Source organism: Phascolarctos cinereus, unplaced genomic scaffold, assembly GCF_003287225.1.
Source record: "Phascolarctos cinereus isolate Bilbo 61053 unplaced genomic scaffold, phaCin_HiC Scaffold_1;HRSCAF=81, whole genome shotgun sequence".
NCBI classification, from domain to species: domain Eukaryota; kingdom Metazoa; phylum Chordata; class Mammalia; order Diprotodontia; family Phascolarctidae; genus Phascolarctos; species Phascolarctos cinereus.
In genome coordinates this window covers 287228715-287245011 of record NW_027555514.1, presented here as the reverse complement: position 1 = coordinate 287245011, position 16297 = coordinate 287228715, and the positions used below count along the sequence as shown (strand labels likewise).

Here is a 16297-nt window from a genome sequence, read left to right as displayed (position 1 = left end):
ACCTAGATGCCCACAATTGTGGGCAGTTCTGTTACTACCCGGTTAAATCGCATATAAATGTCTTTTTAAAAGTGTACTTAAAAGAGGTTCATAGTTTCTCCCACAATCCTCATTCCAGTTCCGCTTTGTATCCTGAATGTGAGTTTGATGACTACATTTACAATTTAATAATCGTTTTTCAAAAGCGGTCTGCTCTGGGAGATCTGGCCCCTGAACGTCCAGGCTCCATCACTACCTCGTGGCCCTCCCTTCCCCTTCCTTTCCTCCACAGAAGTGAGCCACACCACCCCTTACTGTGAACAATAGTGGGGAGGGGGAAGGGAGAAGGGGGTTGTTTGGAGAAGCTGAGTTTACACTCACCAGAGAGCTTTAATCTGCAGCTAGATCTTCAACTAGAGATTAAGAGGATTCCAAAGAAGAAAGTCAATACCTGGAGTCCCAGCCCCCTCCTAGGCTGGTGATGGCTTCCTGCCCTCTGGACGAGCAACCCTTCTCTCAGCTAGCCCCAAGCTGTGGGAGCACTTGAGAGGTCCCTGCAGGACCTGACACATCAGGCCCAGAGCTCTTCTTATTTGGGGTTGTCACACTTCAACAAATAAAGGAGTGAAAAAGCATTTATTAAGTGCTTACTGTGGGCCACAGCTGTGGGAATGAATGAATGAATGAATGAATGAATGAATGAATGAATGAATGAAAGAAAAGATATCTATTAAGTGCTTACTTTGTGCCAAGCATATTGGGGCAAGCTGGGGAATCACGTACAAAAGTGGGAGAGTCAGATAGTGCCTTCTCTCAGGGCCCCGCCATTCTAAGAGAAGGTGAGACACGGAGAGGCGCTGGAGCCAGAGAAGGGGGTTCTGTCTGGGAAGTCACAGAGCCCACCTCTTACAGGAAGCCTTCCCCATCCCCTCTTAACCCCGGGGTCTTCCCTTGGTTAATCATCTCCTATTCACCCTGTGGAGAGTTTGCTTTGTACATACTTGTCTGTAGGCGGCTGCCTCCAGTGGGCCAGCAGACCCAGATGGCTCCAGAATGAGCCTCATGATTCTGCATGGCCCTCCCTTAAACCCAATTCACTTGCAAGTCACGGCATCACCTTCCTGAGGTCATGGTCCTGTTCAAGAAGGAAGGCCAAGCACTAATCTGTTTGTAGTCTGCTCGATAGACTGTCAGCCCCTTGAGGGCAGGGACTGTCTTTGGCCTCTTTTGGTATCCCCAGTGCTTAGCACAGTGCCTGGCACAAAAGTAGGTGCTTAATCAATGTTGACTGATTGGTTGACTAGTGAGAGACAAGGATGAGCCCTTGCCAGAAGCAACAGTGGTAGGGATTTGAACACAGATTCTAGAGCAACAAGCAAAAGGAAGGGTCTTACTCAAACAGGGATCCAAACTGTTTTCCCCCAGCAGCCAGTCTATTTGAGAGGGGGCTTAGCTTAGTGAAGAGAGCGCTCACGAGCCCTAGAGGTGGAAGGTGATACAACTCACGCCTTTGACACTGACTATGTGTGACCTTGGGCAAGTCATTTCATCTCCTGGAGTCTCTGTTTTTCCATCTGTAAAAAGGGGATAATGGTATGTACACTACCCACCTCCTAGTACAGCAAACAGCTGTCTATACCTGAAAGCGCTATAGGAAGGTGAGTTACAATGAAGGAGGCCAGGGGACAGAGTGGGTAGAGTGCTAGACTAGGAGTCAGGAGGATTTTGGATGGACTTCTACCTCCAAGATTGAGTGACTATTGACAAGTCTCTTAACCTCTTTGAGACTCAGTTTCCCCATCTGTACCTGGTGATAAGGGCAACTAGGTGGTGCAGTGGATAGAGCACACTGGGCCTGGAGTCAGGAAGACCTGAGTTCAAATCCAACCTAGCTGTGTGACCCTGGGCAAGTCACTTCACCCTGTTTGCCTCAGCTTCCTCATCTGTAAAATGAGCTGGAAAAGGACATGGCAAAGTACTCCAGTATGTCTGCCAAGAAAACCCCAACTGGGGTCACGAAGAGTTGGATACCACTGAAATGACTCACTAACAAAATGGGGTTAATAACATCCCACAGAACTGTTGTAAGAACTAAATGAAGTAAGCTATGTGAAGCACTTTGCAAACTTTACTGTGCTCTCTCTCCACGTATATGTGTACATATGTAATACATAATAAATATACATACACACAAAGATCAATTTACATCAGATCTCTAACTTCACTGATGTGAAGAGTTCCTGGGGAAGAAATTCCTACCAACGAGGATCAATACAACTCATAATCTTAGGAAGTAGCCTCAGGTACTGGAGGGTTAAATGATCCCACAGACAGCCCAAACTGGATTTGAACCCACCTCACAAAAGGCAGTGTAGCACAGTGGGAAAATCACTGGCTTTGGAGGCGGACCACCTAGCCGTGCTAATTCTACCCCGTGTGACCTGGGCTTAGTCACACTACTCTCTCCCTCAGTTTCTCTAGCTGTACAATAAAGGGGTTGGACTAGATGGCCCCTGAGGACCCTTCCAACTCTATTCAATAAATCTGTCATCTTGACCATCCTCCATCCCCTGCGATACGGTGTCTCCCACTATATAAATAAATGTCAGATACAAATAGACACACGAAAGTGTGTGCGAGTAATTTGATCCGCAGTAAACACTGTCCCTGGGCTTTTGATACAGAAGAGAACAGAGGAGGTTCAAAAGGAGACACAGAAAAGCAGGACAGCTTTGAAACTAACATGTTGAATGTATCCTAGTCTTTAAAAAGAAATGCAAGCTATCTGTACTGGATACAAGATTTCATGAACCTTCCTCCTGTTCTCATAGGTGTGTGTATATCTAAATAAAATTTCAAGCTTTAGATTTATCAAGTGCAGAAGAAAAAATATGCATATATACATATGTGTGTGTACATACATACATGCACAAATATATATGTATAGATAGATTATAATCATGTACCTGAGTTTGTTTAGGCATCCTGTGGTCAGTTTTATCAGACTTTTCACATACACATATATGTATGTTTGTACGTATATGTATGTATGTATGTATGTGAATATATGTGTGTATATAATATTTCTAAAACAAATAACATATAAATATATATTACATTTATAAAATAAATGATACATAAATATATTTCTAAAATAACATATAATTTGCTTATAAAATATATAATATACAAATGTGCTATGTATTACATATAAATTTACATATTTATATACATACACACATTTTTATGAAAAGTCTCTGAGAGGGGCAGTTACGTGGCACAGTGCATAGAGCACGGCCCTGGAGTCAGGAGGACCTGAGTTCAAATCTGACCTCAGACACTTGACACTTACAAGCTGTGTGATGCTAGGCAAGTCACTTAACCCCAAATGCCTTCCCAAAAAAGAAAAGAAGAAAAAGAAAAAAAGAAAGAAAAGTCTCAGAAACAGAGTCAATGTCCTCTGAGTGGAAAACGGCTATACAAACTCAGGTGCACGGTCATAATGAGAGAAATGACAAATATGAAGAATTCAGAGAATCTTGGAAAGACTTCCACGTACTAGCACAAAGTCAGGTCAGTAGAACCAAGACAAGAACATTCACCACGACGACACCAATATCAGCAGAAAGGACCACAAAACAATTTAAACCAAATGCTGTGAAATTACAATGACCACCTTTGGCCCCAAAGAAGACGCACCCCAGGCACCTCCCTCTGCTTTGCTGAAATGTGGGACCACGGTTGAGGGAAGCTTGCAGATGTCAGGGTTTTTCAATAGTTTGGTCAGCTTTGCTGAAAACCTTTTTTCCTCTTTTTTATTCTTTATTATAAGGGATGGCTCTATGGAGAGAGGTAGGTGATGTAAAAATTTTAAAAATACAATTTTATTCAAAAGAAAATGTTTCCAGGGCTTCCAAGAACTATGTTATACGTACTTTAAATATTCCTTTCCATTTTTCCCAACGGTCACATTTTGTCACAGTTCCCTTTTCTAAAACAAGGATACCACATGATGGAAAAAGGTTTCAGTTAGTCATGGTGTGATTCACAATTACACAGCCCTTCCTGCTCACCATTCAGCACCAAAGCCATCATATCTCCTTTCTTGTGGCTTCTAAAATGCCTGCTCAAGGAAACGAGCATCAGTCTTGGCTAAAATCCTTGCTCAACATCCCATTTCAGTGAAAGATTTATCTCTAAGATTTGTGGACCGATGCTGGCTTCTTAATCACTTCTGGATAACTGCAGTCCCCTATTCTGTCTCTCACTGTGGTCACCCTCCGCCCCCTCCCCCACTCCCTCTTCTAAGCATCTTCCCCACGTGTGGTGCTCCCAAAGATAACTGCTCTCTGCTAGAGTTCCCACTAACTCCCTAACAAGGAGAACACAACTGTTGTGAGCGGGGCTGAATGACTGGCACCGATGGAAAATCTTCTCTCATTGACTCTTCCCCCAGACAAAAAAATCTTGCTTCTAATGACAAAGAAATGCTACTTCTAACACACAAGGAGGTTGGGACGGGGGCTTCCTCTGCTGGGTGCCAAGGGGAGGGACCTTGTGAAAGACTGTCACACCCACCTGGGCAGAACCTGTCATCGCGAAGCATAGCATCACTTACTAGGCAAGTTCCCTGGGGAAGTCTAATACAGAAGGAAAGGACCCACATGTGCGCAAACACGGAGCAGATTTTTGCTTTGTGGCAAAGGGGATCACCATCAACTGTGACTGGCTAAAAACATAACATGTATGTAACGGAATATTATCACCCCATAAAAATAATGGAAGGCACAACTTCAGAGAATAATAGTAATGATGATAGACAGACAGATAGCACTTACGCAATGCTTTGAGATTCGCCAAGTACTTTATATATATTAACTCATTTGATCCTCATAACAATCTTCGGAGGTCGATACTATTTTTATCCCTGTTTGACAGATGAGGATAATGAGGCACAGAGAGAGGTCCCGTATCCTGCCCAGGGTCACACTGCTGGAAGGGTCTGAGGCAGAATCGGAATTCAGGTCTTCCTGACCCAGGTGCTGCCTTCTATCCACCGCCCCACCAAGCTGCCTAGACTTCGGGAGACATATATGACCTGATGCCTGGCCAAGCAAACAGCCAAGGCAACAATTTACACGAGGACCACAACAATAGGAAGGAAAACTCTCTGAAATGGAACTTCAGAATGCTGACTGATGTCATGAGAGACCACAATTTCAGACACGAAGCTACACAAAACTTTACTCCTCTGGAATCCAGCCCAGGAATCTATTTGTGATTCCTCCAACATGCCACTCCAAATCCATCTCCCACCTCCACGCCTTTGCCCTGGCAGTGCCCCATGCCTGGAATGTTCTCCCTTCTCCCCTCAGCCTCCTGGCTTCCTTCAAGACTCAGTTCAAATCCCACCTCTGGCCCTCAGCTGCTAATGTCTCTTTTCCGACTATCTCCTACTTACTCTGTATATATTTTTGTACGTACCTCATTACTTACATGTTGTCTCCCCCATTAGAATATGTGCACCTTGAGGGCAGGGGCTTGTTTTTTGGCTGTAGTTTTGAGTCGCTCTCTCTCTTTTTTTTTTTTTGCCTTTTTGTATCTTCAGCACTTAGCTTAATAAATGCTTGTTGCCTGCCTCCTTTTGTGCCTGATCATTCACAGCAGGTAAAGGTTGGGTTTTTTCACGATTCTTTCCGCCTCTGTATGCTAACAAAGGGCAGCCCTATGTAACTCCTCTGAGGCACAACCCAGAATGGGAGGACGGTGTGTAGACCAGACGGACAGCTCGGATCAGCGCTCCTTCCCCCCCAGACGAAGTGGGCATGGGCAGAGAAGAGCAAGGGCAAGCCCAGCACTTTTGCCCCTGGGTAACAGTCAGGGTTAGGATTAAGAGGTATCGGGGTCATTTACTTGTCCAATATAAGGTACTGAAATACTCAGGTGCCCATAGTGAATAAGAGCCCTTGGCCTGAAGGAGATTGCTTATCCAAGAGAGACACACAAATAATCCATGGACTGACAAGCCCGAGTTTCTGACTGGACCCCCATTACTTTCACCTCTCATCACCCAATGCAGGCTCCAAAGGCCACGAGCCATTAGGGGGGTCTTGGCTGGTGAGGAGAGAGGGGAAAGGACTTGAGGCACCCACCAGGCCAGGAGCACCTGGGCTTTCACCCTTGCCCGGCTCTAGTTCAAGGCCTTGGGCAAACGGCCTCACCCTGAAAGACTTGACTGTCCTCATCAGAAAAATGGGGATAGACAGCTATCCCTGGCCACTGGAAACTGTCACCACTAAATGAGGGGATGGAGGTGAGGAAGTAAGGGTCTGGCTAAATGTTGGAATTTTAGAATCAAACAGAATCTAAGAAATAACCCAGTCCAATATCTGCAAGCCTCCCTTAGGTCAGTTCAGAGATCATAGCGGGGTTTGGCTTTTTTTTTTAATCCCTCCATCTTCGTACCCTCGGGTAAATAAACAGGGTCTTTACACATAGTAGGTGCTTAATAATTGTCTCTTGCATCAATATTGAAAGGCAGTTCCTTTCCTGAAGGCCTGGATGTGAACCGTCAAGACTAGGCCAGGACTTGGGCTATCCCAGGGTTCCTCATTATCTAACTCAGTGGGTTTCCAGCAAATAGTGGGGGGGCCACAAAAAACATGTGCAATGACATAAGGACAGTGCCCCAGCCCCCCCCCACTAGTTTGTGAAATGCTTTTCTCAGGGAGTTGGGGAGTGAGGGGAAGAGAGGGGAAAGGAAGGAAGGGAGGGAAGGGGAGCAAAGGAGGGGCGAGCAAGCGGAGGGAAAGAGAGCAAAAAAATAATGGGCAGATGCGGGAGGAGGGGTTTGAGGAAGAGGAAGGGGCAGAGGAAGCGGGAAGGAAGGAATGAAGGAGAGTGGAAGAGAGGAATAACAGAGATGGTGGAGGGGGAGGAGGGAGAGGGTGAGAAAGATTCAGAAGGGGGAAGGGAATAAAGTGAGAGGGTCAGAGCGAAGGGGGGAGGAAGCGGAGGTCTCGCGCCCCTCCCTGGGTCCCGCGCTGGGGGTGGGGGGAGCCAAGTTCGGGGGCGGGAGGGACCCTGCTTCGCTCACTCACCCTCCTTGGCTCTCTTCTTCCGGCCCAGCGTGCCTCCGAGCTTGCCCAGGAAGGACTCGTCCTTCTTGGTCCGGGGCGGCCGCAGCGGAGGCCCCGGGGAGCGGAGCGGGGCGGCGGGCAGCGCGGACATGGGGCCGGCGGGGGCGGCGGGGGCACCGGCGGCGGAATGGGCGCGCGGCTGCCAGGGAGCAGGAGCGCGTGTACGAGCAGCCCAAGTGGAGTTGGGGGCGGTGTGAGAGCGTGAGCTCGGTCCGGCCCGAGCCCCGCCCCCATCTCTGGGTCCGCCCCGAGCCCCGCCCCTGCCACGCCCCCGGCCTGGCCAGCCCGCTAGCCCCAGCTGACCTTGACCTTGGCCACGGGGCGCCGACCCCGCCCCCACCGGGGCCAGCAGCTGGTATGGGCGTGATCCCCAAGCCCACACTGGCGGCTGGACACTAGAACCCCCGCTCTGCACCCACGCCCTCACTTTATAAAGGCCCAGATCAAGCGAGCGAGCATTTATTGCGTGCCTACTGTGTGCCACGCCCTGGATCGGGGAGGGGTCTAAAAACAGTGCCCACCCTCCCGGAGTCTAGAGTTGGTCCTCCAGAGAACGCTCTGGGCGCCTAGACCAGCGCAAGCTCTTAACAAAAATGGAGGCCAAAGTCCAAGGTCACCAAGATGATTGGGTCCAACGACGGCCGATGCCCGAGGCGGAATCTTTCAGAAGCGTTCTTGGCGCCTCCCACAGTCAGGCTGATGGGGCCGGACCAGGAGCCCACGGAGCTCGGAGCCTGTGTGGCCCGCGCCGTCCAGGCTGCTTCCGCGGCCCAGACGGCAGTCGGCACTGACTGGGGTCGGGGTCAGAGGAAGGCGTCGACAAGGGCCCTACTGCCCGGAAACTCTGGCGGCCAGCCCGGAGGTGAGATTCAACCAAGTGGCCAGGGGTTCCCTTGTCTGTGGACCGCGGTGCCCCTGGACTGCGAGGCCCTCGCCAACACGCCTGCCGCCACATTCTGGCTGAAAAATAATTACAGCGATCCAGTGGCACCACAGCCCCTGAGTCTCCAAGGAGACTGCCAGCCCCTCATCTGTTCCTCGAGGGTCTGTCCCAAGCATCCCAGGAGTTCTCCCCAGGGCAAAGTACTGAGCCAGAGAAGTGGGTGTGGGGTCAACCCAACTCAGAAGCGCCCACCGGCACACACGTCCAGACTGAAAGGCAGATGGGTGTCGGAGCAGAGTTCCGTGACCCAGAAATCCGAGTCAGGCAAGGTTCTGGGCCATCAGGGGGCCCTGCAGGCTGGAAGGCCGGACTTCCCCAAACACTTGAAGCCTAGGTGAACCACAGTGTAAACCACAAGAGGAAGGTAAAAATCTGAAAGTCAGTGGGGTTAAACCACCAGCAACCCTAACAGCTACCACCAGAAAGGGTCAATTTAGTCTTTTGTAAAAATGGATTAATTCTTTAATTTTTCTTTATTCCCAAAACTTAACAACCAAATGCACAAAATGTTTAAAACTGATCATGCATAAAATCCTTAAGAAAGGGGGACCTGTGGTTTTGTCTCGGTAGGGAGTTCCCAAAATAAAAAATTCCCTCCACCAGCACACATTCTCAGCTGTTGCTAAATTTATGGTCTTAGAACAGGGGTGGGGAGCCTTTGGCCTGGAGGCCACATGTGGCCTTCTAGGTCCTCAAGTTCAGTCCTTTGACTGAATCCAAACTTCACAGAACAAATCCCCTTCAAAAAAGGATTTGTTCTGTAAAACCTGGACTCAGTTTAAAGGCTGCACCCAAGGACCTAGAAGGCCACATGTGGCCTCGAGGAAGTTGCCTGGAGCCCTGAGAGGTTCAGCGTCCTGGGCTCTGGACTCGTGGGTCACCTTGCTAAAGCACCAACGCTCATGGGCAGAATTTGAACACGAGTCCTTGAGTCTTAAATTGCCTAGAGTACTACAAAGAGGTGGAGGGACTTTGTAAGCCCACAGAGCCAGGATCTGTCAGGGGTGGTCCTGACCCGAGGATACCTCTCTTTCCATTGCATCCTTCTGCCTTTCTCATGAAGCCATAAACTGAATTCTGTACAGGCTCTTTTTTAACAAGACATGGGTCGAAAAGGCTGTCCCCACATGTAACCTTGGGGGGGAGGCGGGGCTTGAAGGGGCAGGACAGACATCTCTAGCCTCTGCTCCCCCAGCTCTCCTCCAGAAGAGATTTTCTTTGTGCCAATGGGGAAGCAGGAGATTGGGGGGCTCGAATTCTGGCCCTCTTGGCTCTCCTTAGAGGGAGTCATGGGGAGCTACCATTATATCCATCTGCCAGTGAGGCTGAGGAGATGAATATGGCCTCATCAGATCAGAGATCTAGAGTTCAGAGAGGCCCCTCTTTTAAGAGACGAGCACACTGCCACCGCTGAGATTCTGTGGTTTTGTGGCGACAACAAGCATCTATTAAGCTCTTACTGTGTGCCAGTCACTAGGCTGAGCGCCGGGGATACGCCGAAAACTAAAACATGGCCCCTGCCCTCACTCTATAATAAGGAGAACAATACACAAACAACTATATACAACCAAGACCTAAACGGTAACTGGAGGCAATCTCAGATGGAGGAGCCTCATCTGTAAAATGGGGATACCAACAGTACCCACCTCCCAGAGCTGTTGTGAGGATCAAATAAGATTGTATTCGTAAAACTGCCTAGACAGTGCCTGGCACACAGTAGGTGCTATATAAAGGCTAGTTATTATCGTCATCATCATCATTATTATTATTATTGTTGTTGTTGTTATTATTATTATTATTATTATTATTATTATTATTATTATTATTGAAGGCTCTGGGGTGGGGACAGAGGAGGGCGGGAAGGGCATGCAAATACAAAATAGGTCTCACAAGAGAGTTATGGGCAAAATCTATAAGGCAATAACCACACTGGGGGAGGGGGGCGGTTTATGGGCTTCCCCCGTGAAAGTCTCCCCTTCATGTGAGCAAATCACAGGCTGTTTTAAATAATATTATTTCTAAGTCACTTTACAATTCACAAAACGCCTTCCTCACAAACAGCCCTGTGCATAAGGTAGTGCATTGATCATTATGTCCTTTTTACAGATGAGGAAACTGAGGCTCAGAGATGGAGGGATCTGCCCCAGGGTCCCAGAGCCAGTCAGTGGCAGAATTGGGCTCCACGCCTCGCACCTGGACCCTGTCTCTAACTGAAGTGAGTCAGCAAACGTCGAAACCAGGCACGCTGCATGACACCCATGGGGACAGCCTTCTTCTGGGTTTTGCTTTTGCATGGTGGGGAAATGAAACTATCTATTTATCTCAGGCCTTCTAGGTATTTTGTAGATGGGGATGGCTATTTTCAGAAGTGGAGGGCCAACTGCTTCATTTGGGAGGAGCTGAGAGGGACAATTTTAGGGGTTGGGAGGAAAGAGCAAACAGGATGGGGGAGCCCATGGAGAGCCAGCAGGGCTTGGGATCTTAGGGTCTTAGGATCACTCATCTGGAAGGGACTTTAGAGGTCACCAAGTCCAATGTCCTTATTTCCTGAGGAGGAAACTGAGGCTCAGGAAGGATGCATGGCCCACCTAGGTGTACTACTAATGGCCATCAGGCCAACATTCTACCCTCCTGCTTTCCTGGGGTAGCTGGGAGGGAAAAAACGGGACAGTGGTAAGGGAGGAGCGTCACATTCATTCTCCTCTGAGTTCTGCTGAGAGAATCCATGACAATCCATCCATCTGGGCTGCCAAGGCCTTTTACCAAATTAGTCACCACATCCCAATGAGATGAATCCCAAGGGACCATGCAAATGGGGCTGGGGAACGTAGGGTCAAAAGAAGAGCCTAGAGGTCAGGGTGGACCCTGCCTGCCACTGAGCTGTGGCTTGACTTAGAGCAAGTCTCTTCTCTCTGGACCTCACTTTCCTCATCTGCAAAGTGGGGGATGTGAGGGAAGCAGAGATCAGGGGGACCCAGAGAGGGAAGCAGAGGCAGTGACCCAGGAAAGGATAATCTAAAACCTTTATTAAGCACCTACTCTGTGCCAGGCAGTGTGCCTCAGGAAGGCTGCCAAGCTCAAGAAAATTGGGGCCTAAAGAAGGAACAGGCTGAGCAGGGCCTAGGAGACCCACTTCAGCCCAAGAGACAGCCAAATTTCTAAGCCACAGGCTGCCCTGAGAAATGACAAAACCACAGGCAGCTTCTATCTCAGGCCTCTGGAACCCCGGATAACTGAGCTCTGTGCCCCACCCCAGGGCTACTATCAGAACTTGGACTGCTGAGGACTCAGAGATCTCCACTATGCGTTGGGAAGGCTGGTGGACCACCTTCAGAGTCAAGAAGCCCTGAATTCCAAACCTCCTTCTGACAGGTAGCACCTCTATGACCCTGGGCAAGTCACTTAACCTCTGGGCCTGGGTTCCCTTATCTGTAAAATGAGGAGGGTGGACTTAATGGTCTCTGAGGCCTGCTCTAGCTCTAGGCATACGATCCTATGGTCCAGTTGAGGGGACAATGGACGCCAACCCCTTGATGGTCCTCTGGTCCAGGTGGGCAATTGGCTTTCCCTCCCTTGGGAAAAAAGGCACAGGTCACTCTCTCCCCCTTGTAACTACTGGGTAGGATACTTTTGGATCTGCCACACGGATAGACAGAATGCTGGATTTGGAGTCAGGAAGACCTGAGTTCAAATTCTGCCTTAGACACTCAATAGTTGTGTCACTGCCCCTCTGCCTCAGTTTCCTCATCTGTAAAATAAGGATAATAATAGCACTTAGCTCCCAGGGTTGTTGTGAGGATGAAATGAGATAACATTTGTAAAATACTTTACAAACCTCAAAGCACTGTATAAATGCTATTATTATTATTAAGTATTATTAGGGTATTATTAGTAGGCCATCCCCTGGACTGGAAATTCTCTAAGACTTTAATGTCTTCCAAGTGAAAAGTATTTTGTCTGAACTCTGCCTTTTATTCTTGAAGTCCTAACTTACTCTGGAGTCTCCACTCCCATCCAAGAGGCAGACTGGGGGGGGGGGTAAGGGAGCGGGATCCTGAGCTATTATTATCAGCCTTGGGTTTGGGTTTTTTTCCTCCAAAAGCTGTGAATGAGAATTAAGGAAAACAAAATCAAATTTCTGATTATTCAGAGGAAATAAAATAGGGATGACAACTCCCTTTTCCAAAATGATTTAGGCTTGTAGTAAAGGGGCTTCCTGCTCTAATGTGGGTTAGCCCAGTGCTTGGCATACAGCAGGCACTCAATATGTGTTTTTTTATTCACTCATTCACATGGATCGGATTTAATGTTCTCTGAGGATGACATCTGAGGTTCTGTGACTCTGGAGGAAAGTCTCCCTCACTCCCTTCTCTAAAAACTGTCCTAGAACCAGTCCTAGTTCAAGGACTTAATTTACCCTTTTCTCAATGATTCGGGATGAGTATTACAATGATCAATTCTCTGTAGTCTTCTCCCCACCCTGGAGGAATCTTTCCCTCCTCTGACCTCTTTTATGCCTGTCTCACATTCCATTTGTGTTACCTAAATGACCTGTCCCCTCTGGTGGATCACCCCAGTTAAAGGACCACATCTTCCTCATCTCTGTGTTTCCTTCAGAGTGCACACAGTAGGCACTCAAGAAATGCTTGAATGAATCAGTCATTCCAGTAAGAACTCACATCCACATAGCAGCTTGAGGTTTCCATAATTCTGCTCACAACCATTCTATAAGTTCTTTAAACACAAATGTTATTATCCAAACAGAGAGTAAGTTTCTGGAGGGCAGGACTGTTAGATCTCTGTCTTTCTATCCAAATAACTTCTCACTGTGTCTTGCATATAATAGGCACTTAATAAATGCTTATTGATTAATGCCTATTTTATAGGTGATGAAATTGAGGCACAGAGAGGTTAAGAAACTCTGCCCTGGTCACACAGCTACTAAGCATTGGACCTAGGACTCAGTGGAGTTCTGTTCTTCTGGTTCCAAGGTCACTGCCCTTTCTACCCCATCAGTCATAATTTCTAGACTAATTCAAAATACATTTTAATTAGAAAGACAGATGCAGCTGAACAAGCTAATCTGTCAGCAATGCAAGATGGCATCCATTAATCAAATTTTCTTTTGTCGAGGTCTGAAATAGGCACATTAGAAAGTGACAAGCTCACTGACAGTACACTCATCATACTCCTGTAGAATGTAGGAGTATGTAAGTAAACAATGTTACTGCAACAGTGAAGAATTGAAGCATGAAGTCAGTCGGTGCTTTGCCTCATCTAAGTAGGCAGATCTTTCTAACCAAACAAATTTTAAATCTGGAAAGGCATCAAGTAAAAACAGAATATTCAAAAAGCTGAACTAGGGAAAAAAAATTTTAAGTAGTACAACCTTCGTGTGGAAGGGAGTGCAGAGTACTGCTATCCCCATTTTACAGATAAGGAAACTGAGTCTCAGTGCTATAAAGTGTCATGCTCAAAGTTACAAAAGCAAGGGCTTGTGTCCAGCCTTATGACTCCAAGTTCAATGGATTAATTGTATGGTTCTATGATATCAAGGCTATTTTAGGACATAACTTCTCAGCCTCAGCATTGCTCTGGGTTTTGTTTTGTTTTTTTCTCAAAGATATTTGGAGGTCATCACTCCATCCTTACCCACATCCAGGTAGCAGGAAGCTATTACAGAATCTTTCAAGCCTCCTCAGAAATGAGGTCAGACTTACTGGCATCTTCCCGATACTGCAACAATCTAATTCTTGTCAATTATAGCAGATCATAAACATGGCTAATTTTCCTTCCGGGAAAGGAACAAAACATTTGGGAAAAAAAAATCTTTTAATGTTGGTCTTCCTTTATTGTGTTTGGAAATACTAGCCTCGGAGGAATTCTTTTTAAACTGAAATTTCAGTACATTAATTTTGGTCTTTGCTCTCCAAATTTATCCGATGCTCCAACTATTTCTTTAAGTCAGCAGCTGGTGTCTACAGCCAGGCACCAGCCCTTGACGTTTCCATTTTTCTCAGTCTTCAGTGTTCTGCCCACCTCTGCTCAATGATAGGATTGGAGGGGCCCTATTAAAACCAGCCACTAGAGCCTCTTGTTGTCAAAGGTTACTGTTCCTTTACAAGTCGGGCATCAGCCAGCCACCTGCAGGGAGCCAGCAGCCCTATTGTTGAGGCTTCAGGCGAGCAAGAAGAGCTCTCTTTATACTTCAGAACCTGCCAGTCATTTTGAGCTCTATGGGCATTTCCAATAAAGACTTTCCAACTTTTCTAACAACTTTTCATTTCACTTTTAAATTGCAAGAACCAGCATTATAGAACAATCCAGGAGAGAAAAAAAAGGACTATAACTGTTCACTTGCCCCTCATAGGGTAAACTCAGCATAGTCTAGTGCAAAGAGTCAGAGGACCTGGGTTCAAATGCTGACTCTGCTCCTTTCAGTCTGTGTGACTTCAGGAAAGTCATTTAACTTCCCTGTGTCTCATTTTCCTCATCTGTAAAATGAGACTCTCTAAGGTTCCTTCCAGCTCCAAATTTGTGTCCCTGTGAATAGCCTCCTCTCACCGCGTGTGTGTGTGTGTGCACGTGTGTGTGTTTTAATGGTGCAAAGAAGTGTGAGTTTTCTTATAAGGAAAGCAGGGCAATTGGGTTTAGTTCAATTCAATCCACACTGATTAAGTGCCTACTGTATGCCAGGCACCGTGCTAAGCACTGGGGATACACAAAGAGGCAAAAGACAGTGAGTGCATTCAGGGAGCTCCCACTCTGACCGGAGAGACAACGTGCAAACGCTTATGTACAAACAAAATACAGACAGAATAAATTAGAAGAATCCGCAGAGGGCAGGCGCTAGTGGTAAGGGGACCAGGAAAGGCCTCCCAAGGGAGGGTCAGCATCAGAGGTCAGGGACCTGAGCAGTCAGAGACTAGAGAATTCAGAGTCATGGAGCGAGGGTTAACAGCGGACTCTGGGACTCAGTGGCCAAATTCCACAGGGCTCTTGTGGTCGATGGAGAAGCCAGACACCCAGCAGGATCCGTGATGGGGCTGGTAAATAGGACAGGCACAGAAACAGCAGACCGCATCTGACAAGCTGGCCCGATCTGTGCCCCCATCCAGTGGCTGGAATGTTGGATCCCAGTGGAAGGAAACAGAGGGGCGAACATGAACAGGCTAAATGATAACACCAGTGAGTTGAGAACAAAGACCTCCACTGAAAAAAGACCCTCAAACACTTTTAAAATATAGAAGAGTAGCATGTAGATTGCTGGGCTTGGATTCGGGAAGACCTGGGTTTGAATCTTGCCCCTAACACTTAACAGAGTTATGTGACCCACACCAGTTCCATCTCCTCTGTGCCTCTGGCAGCTCCCTAGGAACCATCTATTTATTAAGTTATAAATGGGTTTGATTCCATTCAATATAACAAGCGTTACCGAGCACCGGGCACTGTGCAAGGGACTAGCAATAGAGAAACAAAAATGAAAGCGTCTCTGCCCTCAGGGAGCTTACAGTGGACATTCTTCGGCCTTTCTCCAAGACCCCTGCCTACCTGACCGTCAGAGCCCTGCAGAATTAGGGTTAGTTTCTTTTCCTTCTTGTTCTGGATGCACCCGTTCTTACTGTACAAGCTTTTGATTTTTACTTTCTCATTTATAATTTCTTCCAAGTCATAGTTTTTTAAGAACTCTCCACAGTTAAGATGACATTTCCTTATTCTCTAGTTTTCACATGGTGTGATTTTTTTTTTTAATACTTAAATCATTGAAACATTTGGAATTTACTTTGGACTGGGGAAGGAGATGCTTGTCTCTTAACACTTTTTGCCAAACTGCTATCTTTTCAACAAGTTCTCTTGATAATGACGATTTTCTCCTGTGCCTTGTGATCCTAGTTTTATCAAGAAATATATCCATTGATATATTTTTTCTGTTTTTTATCCAGTGTGAAACAATTTAATAATTATTAATTCGTGTCGTGAATAGAGATCTAAGAATACATGTTTCCTTTCCTTTTTATTTCTTCCCATAATTTCCCTAACCTTAATTCTGTTCTTGAACTTTTCTTTTTCCTTATGAATTATATGATTACTTCGTCTAATTCTATAAAGTATGCTGTTGCTATTTCGATCTGTATAGTTTTCCATGCTCCCTTTTCTGTATTAGCTCAGCCTAGCCATGAACGCTGGATCCCTAATTATTTTTACTTTATTTCTGTAAATGTTTTATGGTTGAGTT

The 16297-nt window shown here is 46.8% G+C and overlaps 1 protein-coding gene across 1 annotated transcript in view; it reads right to left on the bottom strand.

Annotated features, from left to right (window-relative positions):
• PARVB (parvin beta) overlaps positions 1–7344 on the bottom strand; it is a 103308-nt gene extending 95964 nt beyond the window's left edge. Inside the window, exon 1 of the mRNA XM_020982827.2 lies at positions 7080–7344. Within this exon, the coding sequence (XP_020838486.1) occupies positions 7080–7209 (130 nt within the window). The 5' untranslated portion in view covers positions 7210–7344. The remainder of the gene's footprint in view (positions 1–7079) is intronic.
• Positions 7345–16297: the final 8953 nt, after the last annotated feature.